The following is a 16036-nucleotide window of genomic DNA, read 5'->3' on the forward strand; positions in this document are numbered from 1 at the left end:
AATGCTGTCAATACTCTGGCCATATTTGCTAGAACCTTCAACTTCATGCCACTCAGTTGATTCATATAACGGACAGACTATATATTGTCAGTTTTCAGTAGAGTATTGCACTGGGTATGTGTAGAAGACGAGCTTCGGATTGCAAAGGATCCAGCTTGAGAGAGAATCAGGTTACCATCTAGATAAATGATGAGATATAACCCCAACTTCGCAGGAGGGTGACTACTGGTTTTATGAGCATGGTGAAGCACCAAACAGCCGAACAGGAGGCACCCGAACTACCATTTCTGGCCTTGCCACGTAAACTGCAGGAAATTCTGAAGAACGTCTGCGTTAGGCAACGTGAAATAGGTGTCTCACAGGTTTACCTTGGCAATCCAATCTGACGACTGGAGCAAATCTCTCAGGCAGTGAAAGCCTTCCATCTTGAAGTTATGGTAGATCACATAAGTGTTGAGCTGCTTTAAATTGTTCACAAGACTGACTCCCCTTTCTTGAAGACTAAAAACTGTGCTCACGAAACCCGGCGTCTGCATTGGAATTTCGATGATGGCTCCTTTGTGTGCCAACTCTGGTACCTCCTTAGATTCTGGACAATCTCCCTGGTGGGACAATATTGGGTCATATGTCAGATAACTGTTGACAGCATGAAGTACCCGAACATCTGAGGTAATAATGGACCAAACATGGGGGAAAAAGGAGTCTGCCCCCCACTGTTAGTAGGGAATTAATGTGATGGCAGTGATTTACCATATTGACTTTGTCGTGAAGGAGTGTCTCGTGTACTTCTTGACACCCAAGGTCTGCCACGCTGTGGAAGGTCGGTGAGAAACTCTGCTCTCAGTGAAGGAGGGTCTTCAAGAATGGGAACCTCTGTTCTATCATTGAGAACCTCTATTACATCGGCTGGACAGGCAGCTCCTGACTCTACAGGCCCAGCAAGAATCTTAGGGTGGAACACCCTTATGGTATAGGCCTGTGCGTTGTCCAAAGCCGTGAAGGTATGTATGTAAGACCCTAGGTCTTTAACCAAGGAACACCTAAGAAGGAATCCCTTAGCCAGAGCGCCTGGTTCATCGAGCGTCCGGTTAACCAATTTTGGTTTGATCTTTAACCAAAATTTATTTGCAGCGTTCGGTGCCTACTGCGGTTTGCCAATTGGGAAAATTAATCTTTGGATCCAACTTCTATTGGTTAAGCAATCCAGCATCCAAGGCCAAAGACTCTTCCATTGCCTCAAATATTAAACATTCCGCTTGCAAACTGTTTAAAGATAATGCATGTACAAATTAATTGAGCTAGATTGGTCTAATGCAACTGGAAGGATACATGATCATGTTGTACAAGCATCTATTGCTAATAGTGTTGTTTTAACCCTTCCAGTTTTAGGGATGATTGTGTTACATTCTCTTCTCTCTACAGACATCTGCAGTAGCAGAGTTCCGTAGCGGTATTCTTCTTGGGCCAGCTCAGCAATCTCAGGGCAGTCAAAAGTCCCAACCCAGGATCTTCCCAAGCCTTTCTCCAGAGCCTTTTGTAAAAAGAGAGAAAACCCCCAAAAAGACATCCAGTAGTGGACCTTCTCCTTCATCCTGTGAGCTTATGCTGCAAAGATCTTGCAATGTGTTACACGATTGTGTTGTATTTATATTACAATTTTTTTTTTTACAGATTTAATTATCTTTTTAGTCTTACATATATACACTTGTCATAACCGATTCTTTGTGCAATCTGAAAAACTGTTCAACCTCAAAAACATAAGTTGTCAAAGAGTGTCCAGCAATTATTTGAAATCTTGCCAATAAACTTTTTTGAATACTATAACATAGCATTGGGCCACCTATAAAATATGATTCAGTAATCATCCACCCAAAAAAAAACCAAGAAAAAACATAGCTTTATCCTAATAGCTGCAACGTAATGTTCTGTTTCCAAGTTGTGGACTGTCAATGAATAGTTATATTTAATTATTGCTGAGGTTTTGTTTGCAAATAAAAGTACATTACCTGTAAAAAGGAACAAGCCTAAACAAACGCAAACAGAAATTAAAGGGTATACTTTCCATGTTTAATTATTTTCTAAAATGAGAACAGAGCCTGTTCATCTAGTCTTTGGACTAAAGCTTTCTGGGTCCATTGCAGGTTAGGACTAAGGATTTAAAACTTGTTAGATTTTTATTTATTTTTTACTTTCTTGGGGTTGGGCTCTGTTCATTTTCCTCATCGAACTCTTGAGTAGAATTTCTATACAAGTGCATGGAACCAATTTGGACAAACTTTGATTGATATTTATATAATTATAGTTTATTTTTGAAGAAAGGGCTTTCAGGAATTCCTCCTTTTTAAATAATGCAATAATTCATAATCTTGCATCTGCCACTGAACTAGTTCAGCTACCCCAAACTATAGTCAACATCTGTGTTCAAGGGGTTCATGATCTTAACTAAAGTTTGTGTTCTTAATTCCACAATTCCCACATTCTAATTTGTATGCTATATAAAGTTATGTAGGCTTATTCAGCAGACCCTCTGTATTATTCCACAGACTGTAGTACTAAAATTGCATTGAATTGAATGTGAGTGGTCTTCAATCCCAGTCACTTTCTGTAGCTTTCCATTATTCTTTCCAGCTTGGTTTACCATTGCATTGTTTGTTTAAGGCCGAGATTGTCAGAGTTCGAGGCAGGGGTCCCCGTGTGCTTCTGAACACAGCCTCAGCCCCCCACACAGCTCAGGAAAATCCACAGCCGACTCCCACAACTTCCCATTCAAGGTACAATATCAGCCTCCAAATGTTGCTTATTGGCAGCCTTTGGCACTCGCTTTATTCTGGTTATTTGGCATTTTGTGTTTTAAAAAAATAAATAAATAAGTAATACATTTTCATATAAACATACTGATCAATGAGATGGCTCATTATTGCTTGAAACATCATTTTGGCTGTGTATATAAATGTTCTATCTGTGCAATTAAACCTATCTAACAACGCACAGGGATTTAGCATAAGTCATGAGGATTAGTGAAACAAAAAGCTTGCTGGCTTCTGCACTTGCTTAGAATATTACAATTTCTCAATACATAATTTCCTAGTGGAAAGTATTGTAAAGTAACAGAGTTCAGAAACGCATTTTCATTTTCCTCTGTATTATGTAGTGCTTCAGCCTCTAAGAAGTCCCAAATACCAGCCATTATACATTAAACCTCACTGAGTAGGCTGATTGGGCCTTAATGAATGTGTGAATGAAGACTGAATCACTATCAGTGACAAAGTCCTTAGACTTGTACACCTTGACTGAAAATTAAATGAACAGAAGTATTTTTTATTTATAATATGATCACAAAATTTGGTGTCTTGTAAATACAGTTGTAATCAAAATTATTCAACCTCCATTGAAAATCATGTTTATTGTCAAAATGTACAGGCTTCCTGGTGTTTGCAATGAATAAATCAAACAAATGCTACTGAACTAGCTCAATACCACACTTTGTGGATCTTTCTTTTGTCTTAGCCATATTTCTAACATGCAGTCAAACGTGACACAACAAACCCATAGCCAGGTATTTCAAGTGTTCCAGCTCAAACACTCTGGGTGCAAGTAATGAAGCCCTTGATTAGTTGCATCAGGTTTGCTTGAGGAAACATCTGTTTTGTGCTGTTGTGAGGGATTCTATTCAGGAGGTTTAACAATTTTAAAACTGGAGAACTCATTATAAGTTGCATTTTCAGTTGGATTTGGGGAAACCACCTGAAACATTCCATGTGTTGAGCTATTTCAATTGCTTTTGTTTGATTTGTTCATTGCAAACAGCTGGAAGTGTGTAAATGTTTACAATAAACCTGATGTTAATGGGGGTTGAATAGTCTTGATTACAACTGTAAATGGTACATAATTTTCCTTCTTTTCTGTCAAATGTTTTTTCCAATTTACAGTAATTCTTTATAATTTCTTATGATGACAGAGAACACGAAAACTATTTCGTTTTTTTTAAACATGCTTTCAAAATGTGTTCTCTCTGTACAGTGCTATTTTGTCATCTTTTCGATCTCTGCTAAGTAAGACAGGCTCTACTTACACATAAAACATATAGGTTATTATTTTATTATTTATATAGCGCCACCAGATTCCGTAGCACTGTACAATGGTTATTACCTGATAACAACAGAAAGTACACAAAACAAATCAGAGCAATCAAGTATCTGCTTTTGAGTTCCTATTATTGTTTTTGCATTAATATTTTATTCTGCCACAATCTCACGCATGCCCATATAGTGTATTTCTCTAATTGTAAGACAAATAACAAATACTTGAGGGGATGTGACTGGACTTGATTACATTGTCCCTCCAACAAGAATAGGATTAAAGCGTCACTTTCATGCCGTACTTACCTCTCCCTATTCGCTTCCTCTTCGCTTTCTCTCTCAGGGTCTGTTCTTCATTTCTTCCTGTCTGCTCTAGTTTTCTTTAAAAGTAGGGACTACTTTGTCTTATGTATATTTCCAATGCCTGACCAGCAGAGGAGCAAAGTGTGTTCCATATACTGTGGTCAGAGCAATTTCCTACAATTCTCACCTTTCCTCCATGATCTTGCGATGCCTCCTTTCACTATTCCCGAAAGTCCTGTAATTTAGACAAAACGCTGGCGAAACTATCGAATTTTGCTCTAACAGAATGAGACTATAATTGTTACTTTTAGGTCGGTTCGAAATTTCATTCACATGAATGAAATTCCGATCCGATCCGTGCTGCGCTAAGTAGATAGCTCCCTAATTCCCATGGTATTAGGGAGCTATCTACCAAAAGGCTAAAAGACCTAGATTGGTCTTTTAGCCACCTTTACTAATACTAAGTAAAGATTACTTAGTATTCGTAATTAATCTGCCCTTACTCGCTATATCCCAAGTATGGGCATATCTAATAAACAGTGAGCAGCTTCAGGCTTTTTTTTTTTTTTTTTTAAATCACCCCGCCTCCATGTCCTATGCACTATGTGTTCCCCCCCCTCCACCCATGCCCCATGAGGGCTATTCAACTAAACTGGGGACATAGGGTCCCCTTGGCCCCCACGAGCGGCAGGTGGGGGCTCTAAAGGACAATGGGGGGTGCCTATTTTCCTATCCACTGCCCCCACCCATGAGCAGCGGGTGGGGGCCCTAAATGAAAATGAGGGGCGAGGGGACCTATTGCCCTTATTCTCCCGGCCCCCACCCATGAGCAGCACCAAAATAAAATTAAATAAAGCCCTACCTACCCCTCCTCCCCCCATTTTTATTGAGGGGCCCCCACCCGCCGCTCATGGGTTGGAGGAAAATAGGTTCCCTCCCCATTTTCTTTTAGGGCCTCCACCTGCCGCTCATGGATGGGGGGCCAGGAGGGAGAACAATAGATCTCCCCCCCCCCACCCTCCCTCCTTTATTGTAATTTAGGGCCCCCGCCTTCCGCTCATGGGTGGGGCCCAGGGGGGGCACTGTTAGTAGACATACCCCTACTCACGGCATAGCGAGTAGGGGCATTTGGGAGATTTCAATCTCCCTTATGCTAATATGTGGGTTATATTGACCCCCATTGAATAAGGGAGGGCATCGGGGGCTTAGTAAGTGGCGCGGAGCCTGCTGCTTCTATTTTTACAAATTACGAGGAGGGAGCTGCGCGCCGGTAGCTCCCTCCTTGTAATAAACTAAACGAATATTCGGTGTGTGTTTGTTCGTCTGACATTTCCATTCATTCATCGTCTTTATGATGAATGAATAAATAGATGAAATTCCCGTCTGAATTTCGGACAATAGCCCCAGTTTAACTGGGCATGCATGGGCATTTTACAGAGCTATCTAGTGTGGGCAAATAATGTGTCCCACAGGGCCTTCATCTACCCACACAAAGATGGCGGCACCCAGAACCTAGGTCCAGGCACAAAATAAAGGGACATATGGGGTTGACTAGGGAGGAAATCAGATGTATTCGAGTCGGGAGGGGGGTTTTAAAAAAAAAAAAAAAAGACTGCAGCCATGACAGTGCCACTTTACGATCTTCTTGACAAAATTACTGCATGGGGGATGACACATTGGTCTCTGTATGATTTCTATGGAATAAAACCACAGAACTGATAAACACCTGGCTTTATTTCATATATGCTACTAAAGGAATGCGCGGAATATGTAAGCAGTGGCTATCTGCGTGCAGTAAATCTTTGTATCTGTGTGTATCATTTTTGTGTATATTCTTTCAGTAACCATTTGTCCATTTCCGTTTTTCTTACAGACTCAAAGATTGAAGCATATTTCTGCTGAACAGAAAAGAAGGTTCAATATAAAAATAGCTTTCAGCACACTAAATAGCTATGTATCGCCCAGCACAAAACCGGTAATTAATTTCTGTGATTCAATATATAAACTCAATATCAAATTTCTTTAGTGGTTCCAGTAAAAAAAATACAGCAACCGTAATCCATTTATTTTTATGATTGTCCAGAGATGTGAGTAGGGAGAGGTGGAAAGACCTTTAATATTTCATTGTAGTGTGTGTGGTGTGTTTTTTTTTTTTTCTTTTCTTTTTTTTCTAGAAGAATTCATATTTATAATTAATTACTTTCAAAATGAAATTTTTCATACAGTATTAGATTTGCATGTTTAGTGAGCATACACATTGAAAAGCAGGTAGATATTGCTAATTGGCCTCAACCACATCAGGTTAAGAGTCCTGGGCCTGCAAACAGCAGTTGAATACAGCAGCCTCCATCGCAAGAGGTTTAACAACTGTACGTGGACAGTAGCTTCTGTCACATGATTTGTAACCTTCAGCTCTGAATTATAGAATAATATACAACACCCTCTGCCTCTCTGTTCAGTAATAAGCCACTATGAATAACAACTTTTTTTTTTTTACACCTCAATCCAAACAAAATGTGATCTGCATACTTGTATTATAGTTCCAAACAGCCTTATAAACAAATATTTTCTCCTCAGCATCTGACCTGTTTTTAGTTTGTGGACTCCTAGTGTGAACTTAAAAGCAAATTCCATGTTGAATTCATATAGTAGGGTCTTCAAGGAGAATGTACCAGCACATACAAAAATAATAAAAAAAAATGTAAGTTTGTGCTATTTAGTCTATACCAGGAATGGCCAAAATGTTCATCCTCTGTTTTTGTAGAGCTAGAACTCCCATAAGATCTACAACTCATGACTACTAATAAAACTGAAAAAGCATCATGGGTGTTGTAGTTCTAAAGCAGCGCCAATCTACCTTGTCGAAAGTGACTCCAAAGCAGTTTGTGGTCCGACCTAGTCTAGCATGTTGTTTGACAGAACGAGTTTATTTCAAATATTTGAACCCCACTGGTATTCGTGTGTCGTTCTTAGATAAGTCATGCAATCACACTACAAAAGACAGTGGAGCATATTGCCAAATTGCAGCAGGAAAGGACCCATGTGCTGGAGGAGACCAGACGACTCAGGGAAGAAGTGGAAGAGCTAAATGTTGCCATAAGGTGGGTTTTTGCATGTCATTATAAATCTACTTTGATCGATGCCTGCATTTGCCGATTTAGCTAGGTGGCCCCTTGAAATCTAGTGTTGTTGGTTCTCCTAGTCCGATGATTTGCCTTCTCAAAGGTTTGAGCTTTAGTGTGTGTGTGTATATATATATAATATATAATATTATGCACAGTGTTTTGTTAATATCAATCCATTATAATATCCGTTGATTGCAGAGTTATGGGTTATTTAACACTGAGTTTGGAATTTTTAAACTACAAAATGCAGCAATTTAAAATCTACAAAATGTAAGCAAAAAGTGATTTTCTCTGTCCAGTTGAAATACATTTTTCATATAAACTATTTTTGCCTACATTTTGACTCTTCTCTCATGTTACATAGAAACATAGAATGTGACGTCAGATAAGAACCATTCGGCCCATCTAGTCTGCCCAGTTTTCTAAATACTTTCATTAGTCCCTGGCATTATTTTATAGTTAGGATAGCCTTATGCCTATCCCATGCATGCTTAAACTCCTTTACTGTGTTAACCTCTACCACTTCAGCTAGAAGGCTATTCCATCCATCCACTACCCTCTCAGTAAAGTAATACTTCCTGGTATTATTTTTAAACCTTTGTCCCTCTAATTTAAGACTATGTCCTCTTGTTGTGGTAGTTTTTCTTCTTTTAAATATAGTCTCCTCCTTTACTCGTCTTTCCTCCAAGTTATACATGTTAAGATCCTTTAACCTTTCCTGGTAAGTTTTTTTTTTTATCCTGCAATCCATGAACCAGTTTAGTAGCCTTTCTCTGAACTCTCTCTAAGGTATCAATATCCTTCTGAAGATATGGTCTCCAGTACTGTGTACAATACTCCAAGTGATGTATCACCCGTGTTCTGTACAATGGCATGAGCACTTCCCTCTTTCTACTTCTAATGCCTCTCCCTATACAACCAAGCATTCTGCTAGCATTTCCTGCTGCTCTGTTACATTGTCTGCCTACCTTTAAGTCATCAGAAATAATCACCCCTAAATCTCTTTCCTCAGATGTTGAAGTTAGGACTCTATCAAATATATGTTGATACCGTTGACCACTCTTGTTCTTCAAATCCTCCACAACCTTGGACTCCATGACACAGTACTTAATTGTTTTTCCATCCTATACTTCTAAACACTCATTTAGTGTTTCCTTCTCTGCTGCACTGCCTGTTTCTGTTGGTGTTCCCCAATTCTTGGTTCTCTTTTATTCTCCATTTACAATGCCTCTCCTGGTAACCTTATTAACTTAGTATTGAAATCAAAATGAGTTACTATCATAGTGCTGCCGATACTCTGATTTACCTCTCCTTCCCTGAACTCCCACCTGCCCTCCTAGAACATGACACGCTGCCTCTCCCATCTCTAATTGGATCTCTTCACAGATTATAAAACACAATATAAAGCTGAACTCCTCATCTTTCCCCCCACTCCAATAGTCCTCTTCCATCTATCTCCCTGCACATCACTGAAACACAGATTACCCCAGCTCCACAAGTTAACTGCTTTGGAGTCACTTTCGACTGAGGTTTTACTCTTTCTCTTTACATCCAGTATGTCTCCAAATCCTGTAACTTCCCCCTAAAAAAATACTTTCTCTTTTTGCCCTTTTCTAACTCAAGGTACAACTAAGGCACTTGATTATATACTCAACATTTCCCTACTTGATTATTGCCACTCATTACTCATCAACCTTCCAAATACTCGCATTTGCCCCTCTTCAGTTTACAATTAATGCTGTCACCAGGCACATATTCCTGACTGGCTGCCTCACCCCTTTGCCAATCATTACATTGGCTTCCAGGATCCAATATCCAATTCATACTGCTAACACTAAGCTACAAATCTCTACACTCCACTCCTCATTACATTTCCTCTTTACTTAATAAATACCTTCTCCTGATATCTTCAAGTTCCCACACTGCCAACTCTCATCTGCAGAATTGTTCAAGGGCTACCCCGTTAGTTTGGAATTCCCTATCCCATGCCATTAAACAGTCTCCTAGTCTCCAGTCCTTTAAGAAGTCACTGAAAACTTTTTTTTTTTTTTTTTAAGAAAGCTTATCTTCCTGGCTGACTCTTCTCTCATTACAATTACCCTCCTCATGAGAACGTTTTGTAGCACTGACCCAGGAATCCCCTCTAGTGGCTGTTTCAGTGTCCCTAAGCCGTAATGCAAACACTGCCTTTTTTCTGAAGAGGCATTCACCTCCTTTTCCTTGTTGTTTGAACACGTGCACCTAGACACCTCTTACATGGAGACTACCTTTCTTTGTTTTCCCTTTAAAGCTGATCTGTCACTTTCAGTATTTCATAAAGATATAATCTTTATGGAATACTGATTAAGACTGCGTTGGAAGCTACTTTATCTTATGGTAAACCCTGATGTTTACAAATGGAGCAACTCCTCTGTCAACCTTTGATCAATCCTAGCAGCCGTCACAAATGACGGCAGTGGAATTCAGGCTTTGTCTAAGGATTGTCTTGAGGTATCCTTCATAGACAACGGAAGCGCCAGGAGCCTAAGAGGACCTGTATCAAGAAAATAGTTGTGACCGCAAGGGTAAGATATCTCTCCTGCACAGCACCCCACGGTCACCAGACCCCCACCAAAGCTGTTCTTTTTTGGGATCTTTGCGAAATATACAAAGACCCCCTAATTTGAAATATCTGCATGAAGGGATCCTCTAGATAAGTGTTCAGAAGGGCACAACTGGATAAGTATAGGATATGTCCTCAATATGCTGGCTGTGAAGAAAGCAAAAGGAATCATTAGGGAAGATTGCTGTGCTTGGGGTAATGTCTCCGAGAAATAATCAGAGAACTGTTTGAAGCAATGCATGACCAGAGGGTGGCTGTTACAGTAGTGTAATAATCACTGAACTCTAAAAAGGGCAGCACTGAATCAAGGTATATAATGCAAGTGCAACTATAATCATAAATAAGTATATTATTTGTCTTTATAATTGTGTATTTAACTAGAACAGCTCCTAATAGCAGTAGAGTTTAACCTGGAATTACTGGTTCAATTTAAGAACAGGTCAGCTAACCAAGGTTCCAAGACCAGACTTTTAATGATCCCTGTACCGCTATGTTTATCTTTAAAGTGTCTGGTAGCAAGAATGCCTCAGGTTTAAACCTGTCTACTCATGGACTTCAGTTTAATGTCTTCATCTCTACTGCAAGTTACACACAGTGGTGTGTATGACATTCATTGCGTTATGACCTTCATTGTGTTGGCCACCCAGCCATCTTAAAGATGTAAGTCTAGCTCTGCTTCCTTGTCCAAATTCTTAGTATGAAGGACCTGCTACCTCTTTCAAGTACATGAGGGTCTATGGAGTCTATTGAAAGGGTCTATTCAAAGGCTGGATCAACAATAGACCCTCTGGACTTGAATATGGTAACCTTTAACTACCAGCATAAGTTTTAATACCATCCTCCTCGGCATTGTTTTCAAGTGTCTGAAGTTCCAGAGACTCTGGTTTAAATCAGGCCATTCTGTTTTAAGTGGTGACAGAGAAAACACAGTGCAATAGTTGCCCCAGTTCTCATTCAGAAACCAAGTCTTCTCCTCAAACCTTTTTGTGCTCCCAAAGAAAGACAAGTACTCCTGAGGTTGGCCTTCTCTCTCTGCACGAAGGTTTGTTTCGGACCACTGGGGATCTAAACTTTATTTATTGCCGCATCCCTATGGAAAGAATATTCCACTAGAATGTATTCTTGTGGACTGCAACAACACAGATAAAAATAAATTCATCAGTAAACACAAATGTAATTTTAAAGTTTCATTTAGATCTCCTTTAAACATTAGCAGCCACTGAGATGTTTTGCTACCTGCAGCTGTCTGATTATGATGGGTGTTGTAAAATAGTCAGAGGACCATAGTTAACTTGCTCTGTTAGAACATGTTTGAACTACAAAATATGGCAGATTAATTTCTTACCTCCCTCTAGCAGTGGATTGACAAATACGTGAAATAAACATAATTTGTCTTCCACTATCATCAGTTCTTGTCAGCAGCAGCTTCCAGCCACTGGGGTTCCTATAGCTCGTCAACGATTTGACCACATGAGGGATCTATTTGAGAAGTATGTGAAAAGACGAACTCTTCAGAATTGGAAGTTCTGGATTGTATCCTTTTTAATCTGAATGTCTAAAGCCACGTCTGTTGACAGTAGTGGCACGCTAGTAATGTGCCAAACACTTTGTATTTGATTCAAATTTGAAAAAAAACTTTAAAAGGGAGGTTTTTTAATAGACACAACAAATTGCTAACTTCAAATGTGTCATTACTTCCATAGTGCCAGTTCCTCAATGTTATGCTTTTATATATGCTATATATTTTGGGTAAACCTCTTTTAGAATGTTAAAATCATGTTGATTGCTTATTAATTTTTATTATGCATATTAACTGCAATCCTTTCCTTAACATAATTTTGTAAAAACAGTTTAGTATCATCATAAAACCGCTGTTTGAGTCTTTCAATGACATGGTGTCTACAGCCAGCATCGAGGAGATGTACAATACCACTCGAGAGTGGCTTGATCTGCACTGTTCACTTCCATCATTGAGGCCAAGTAAGTATCTTAAGAATGCATAAGAATGCAGATCAACAATAGGAAATACATTCTTTCCAGTTAGTCCTACCCAGAAACCTTTTTGGCATTGTTATATTGTAATGGCTGTTACAGAATGTTAAAAGCATCTTGGTAAGGTTAAAGCCCTACACAATCATATGGACCAACACATCTATTTATTGCCTGGCCATATCATCTCTGTTTATTCACTCAAGTACAGCACTCATGAATATTAAACCAATATGGATGTGCTATACCATGCAGTTTAATAGTTAGGCTACTTTTGTCTATTTTTAAAAAGTTCCCTTAAAACAAGAACTAGTTATTTTCTATTCACCATGCAGATATGTAATGCTGTATTTTGATTTTTTTTTCTCTCCTAGTGGTGCTAAGTACACTTACACAGCTGAGCACAACAACGTCCATCCTCTGTGACCCACATAGTCTACCAGAGCAAGCCAAGCAAGCTGTCAGTAGAAACAGTAAACGAGGAGGAGAGACTTAAATGATGGACCTGTGCCTCTGGGATACCCAGAGGTAAAAGGCAATCTTACAGTCTTACATTGCGTGAGTTTCTGCAAACCACCTATAACACTCCACACAGAGCATCATTGGAATGGGGTCAACCTTCAAATTTGTTCATGGCCATCAGGGAATTTCCTACTCTGTGTTTATGCACCGTGTTGATTTCTTCTGTGAAACCCAGACATGACCAGTGACCTCTGCATTAATGACCTCAAATAAAAAAAACTAGATTTGACTTCAAGATCACAGAAACAAGACATTAAAGGGAAATGCATTTCTGCGACTTCTTAAAACAAACAAAAAAATTGTTTTGTTTTTTGGTCCCCCCCCCCCCCCCCCCCCTTTTTGTTGCACGTAATGAACCTTTTACAAATTGGTTACTGAACGGATGGTTTTTATAGGCTATTTGTATTTGCTTGTGTGGTTGACTCATCTGGAGTTGGAAAAGTTAAATAACAAGAGTATAAGAATGCGCTCTTTACATTTTTAAACAGACTGCTCCTTCCAATATCCATTCTTGGTTTATACATTGAACAATCAATCATATACCAGTATATTGTTTGACTCAGGTCTATGCAGTTTTATTTTAGGAAACATTTTAGGTCGAATACTATGGTTTTATATTTTGGTGCCAGGGATGACACTGATGCAGTAATACATCTTGTGGCATCGAGGAGCTGGAATTAAGTGTCAATTTTCTTATATTTGTTTATTTAAGCTATAGAATCCCAGTGAGAAATTTCAAGCATTACCATATTTGTATAAGATAACTAACTAAACCAACAAGCAATTGTCTGATGGAAGTGTATACAAATACAATGGGACTTGTTACAATATAGATCTCAGACTGGTGTCCCAAAGGGCAGAATCCGAGCAGGTTTTAGACCTTTATTTCTGGTTTTCTCTCAGGTGCCACTTTCACAAGCTCATAATTGTGTTACTTGTTAAAAAGTAAAGCTAATCAAAATGTGAACTGTTTGGTGCCATTTTTGGGATGTAATTACAAACCCTGAGATTAATGAAACACTTACTACTCTGATTGTTCAGATAGTGTTTGGCATACATAAAGAATGTGTTGCCTAACTTGCTCCAAGCAGAAGGTTCAGCTAGAATGTTATATAAATATGTTCAGAAGTGATGTTGCTGGTCTTTTATCTCACAAGTGTAAATAAAAGCGGGGCTGTCCCTGTCAAAGTAAGGACTACTTTGTCTTATGAAATAGTATTTCATAATGCTTGCAATTACTCTATTTCCTGTGCCAGAGAAGGTTTTCCCACAATACTCACCCTTCTCTTTGGCACAGGAAATGAAGCAGACTTAAGCTACTTATTTGGTCAAAGAAAGTCAGGTGTAGGAAAAATACATGAGACAAAGTAGTCTCTACTTTGTTTTATGTTTTAAAGAAATCTAGATTAGAAAAATGAACAGATTCTGAAAAGGGAGAGAAGGGCAAACAATAGGAGAAAGGGAAGTTTGAGGTGACAGTGCCGCTTTAAGGGATGCTTTTGTCCTAGAGGAGGGGTAGACCACCTCCGTCACTCTACATGTTGTTGACTACACCTCCCATAATGCTCTTACAGTCCTAATGCTACCATAATATAAAGGGTGATGTAGTCCAAAATATCTGGGATGCAAACGGTTGCATCTCCCTGTCCTAGAGAATTTGCACCATTTTTTTTTTCCTTTCAATCACCATGTTCCACTAGAATATTTATTTGAATTTGAATTAGCTTGAGGGAATATTTTGGATAAAGCCCTGAAATAAGGTTCAGAATATCACATTATGATCTGTGTTGGAGAAGATTTATCTTGGGAGGCAGAAATTAATCTTGGCAAGGTTAGGAGACTGTCCTTAAAATGTGAACAGATGTTGGAAGTGGTGATAAGCTTTTATTTTTTTTGTTACATGCAGTATTTTCAACAGCATAAAGAAATCCTGTCACATAATATATTTCTTTGATATATATTTTTCTTTTTAACAAAACTCCTATCAACACCTAATTTAATGTTTAGTAACTATAGTAACTATTTTTTTTTCCGCAGCTGTAATATCCAAAATACTAATCTATTGATTAATAAATTAAAAAAAATGTAAAAAGTTGATTCCTGGGAGAAAGAAATACTCAAATACAGACATCCCTTGCTGGCGTCACAGTCTACTCACAGGAGGTCAGCAGCTGCTGGTGGTGCGCATGGTTTTGCATCTTGGCAGAGCTGGAAGTAAATATATAAGGAGAAGAGGGTATGATGTGGAAAATAATGTGTGGTGTTTGTGTGAGCAAGTCTGCCGTGTGTGTGTGTGTGATGAGTGAACAGTTGTGATATGGTCTGCCTGTAATTATAAACCATCATTTTAAGGGCAGAAATGTTCTTCTGAAGTATAGCTGGTCTTTGGTTAAGCACAGCCTGTCTGGTTTTTCATTAGATTAGTCATTCATTTATCTGCTTGGCCGGGGAAGCCAGTATTTCTGCTCTGTGAACATCTTCATTTGATTGAAGCATTAGATGTTCCTACCAAGAATGCAAAGTGATCTATCTGAGGCACTGAGGTTTATTAATCACTGACTGGTCAGTACTCTACACACAGACACACACTGAAGTGAGAATTTCCTTCAATCAAAGTGAATTTCACAATTTAGACCAAAATAGCATATTTAGAAAACATCTCCATGTCTATTTTGTGTTCCGTTTAGGTCTTACATTTGAAGCTCATTTTAAATTCTCACTTTAGTTAATAACCATGATAGTGGAAATATCTCCGATTAAGTTGATGGGGTACTATAAATAGGTTCTGTTTGTTTGTTTTTTTATTTTATTTTTATTCTCTCCTTTGGTACTCAAAGAGTGAGCTCCCTTCTATGTAATAAGCTGTGCTTAAATGGGATTTCCATATGACCTGTTACCTCCTCTTTATCTACATGCATTTCCACATACAAAATATATCCATAAATATAAATGTATAAATAATCTATTTGCTGTTAACATTTTATTGTTCATTGCATGGGTTCAATGTTTACCAGCAACAAAAATAAAGCAATAAGCATTTGACATCAGCTTGTGTTCTGCATGTCGTTCATCTCACCATATGGGATTTCATTTTACTTCTGTATTTTGTGTATATACATCTATCTGTCTGTATACATATATAAAAATGTTTTTGGGTAGTAGCCTCCGATGCCACAATAGTATGTGTGTGTTCCCCCCCCCCCCCCCAATAAAATTGCTACATTGACAGGGGATTCATTAATTACCCTGTTTTATTCCTGTGCCTCTCCTACCATATGACTTATCTGAACTCAGACTATTTTGTAACAGTTAGTGAAGCATACAGAGAGCTCCAAAGTGATAATTTGCATACTATGTGGTTTTAAACTTAACGAACTGTATCCACATACATAACATTCGTGCTTCTTTTTAAGTAT

At 38.6% G+C, this 16036-nt stretch overlaps 1 protein-coding gene across 1 annotated transcript in view; it reads left to right on the top strand.

The window, feature by feature from the left end:
* MLXIP (MLX interacting protein) overlaps positions 1-15667 on the top strand; it is an 83457-nt gene extending 67790 nt beyond the window's left edge. The window contains exons 11-17 of the mRNA XM_063454272.1: positions 1423-1594; positions 2659-2771; positions 6256-6357; positions 7356-7483; positions 11519-11642; positions 11960-12089; positions 12473-15667. Of these exons, the coding sequence (XP_063310342.1) occupies positions 1423-1594; positions 2659-2771; positions 6256-6357; positions 7356-7483; positions 11519-11642; positions 11960-12089; positions 12473-12594 (891 nt within the window). The 3' untranslated portion in view covers positions 12595-15667. The remainder of the gene's footprint in view (positions 1-1422; positions 1595-2658; positions 2772-6255; positions 6358-7355; positions 7484-11518; positions 11643-11959; positions 12090-12472) is intronic.
* Positions 15668-16036: the final 369 nt, after the last annotated feature.

The sequence above is a fragment of the Pelobates fuscus genome, chromosome 5 (assembly GCF_036172605.1).
Source record: "Pelobates fuscus isolate aPelFus1 chromosome 5, aPelFus1.pri, whole genome shotgun sequence".
Classification (NCBI taxonomy): domain Eukaryota; kingdom Metazoa; phylum Chordata; class Amphibia; order Anura; family Pelobatidae; genus Pelobates; species Pelobates fuscus.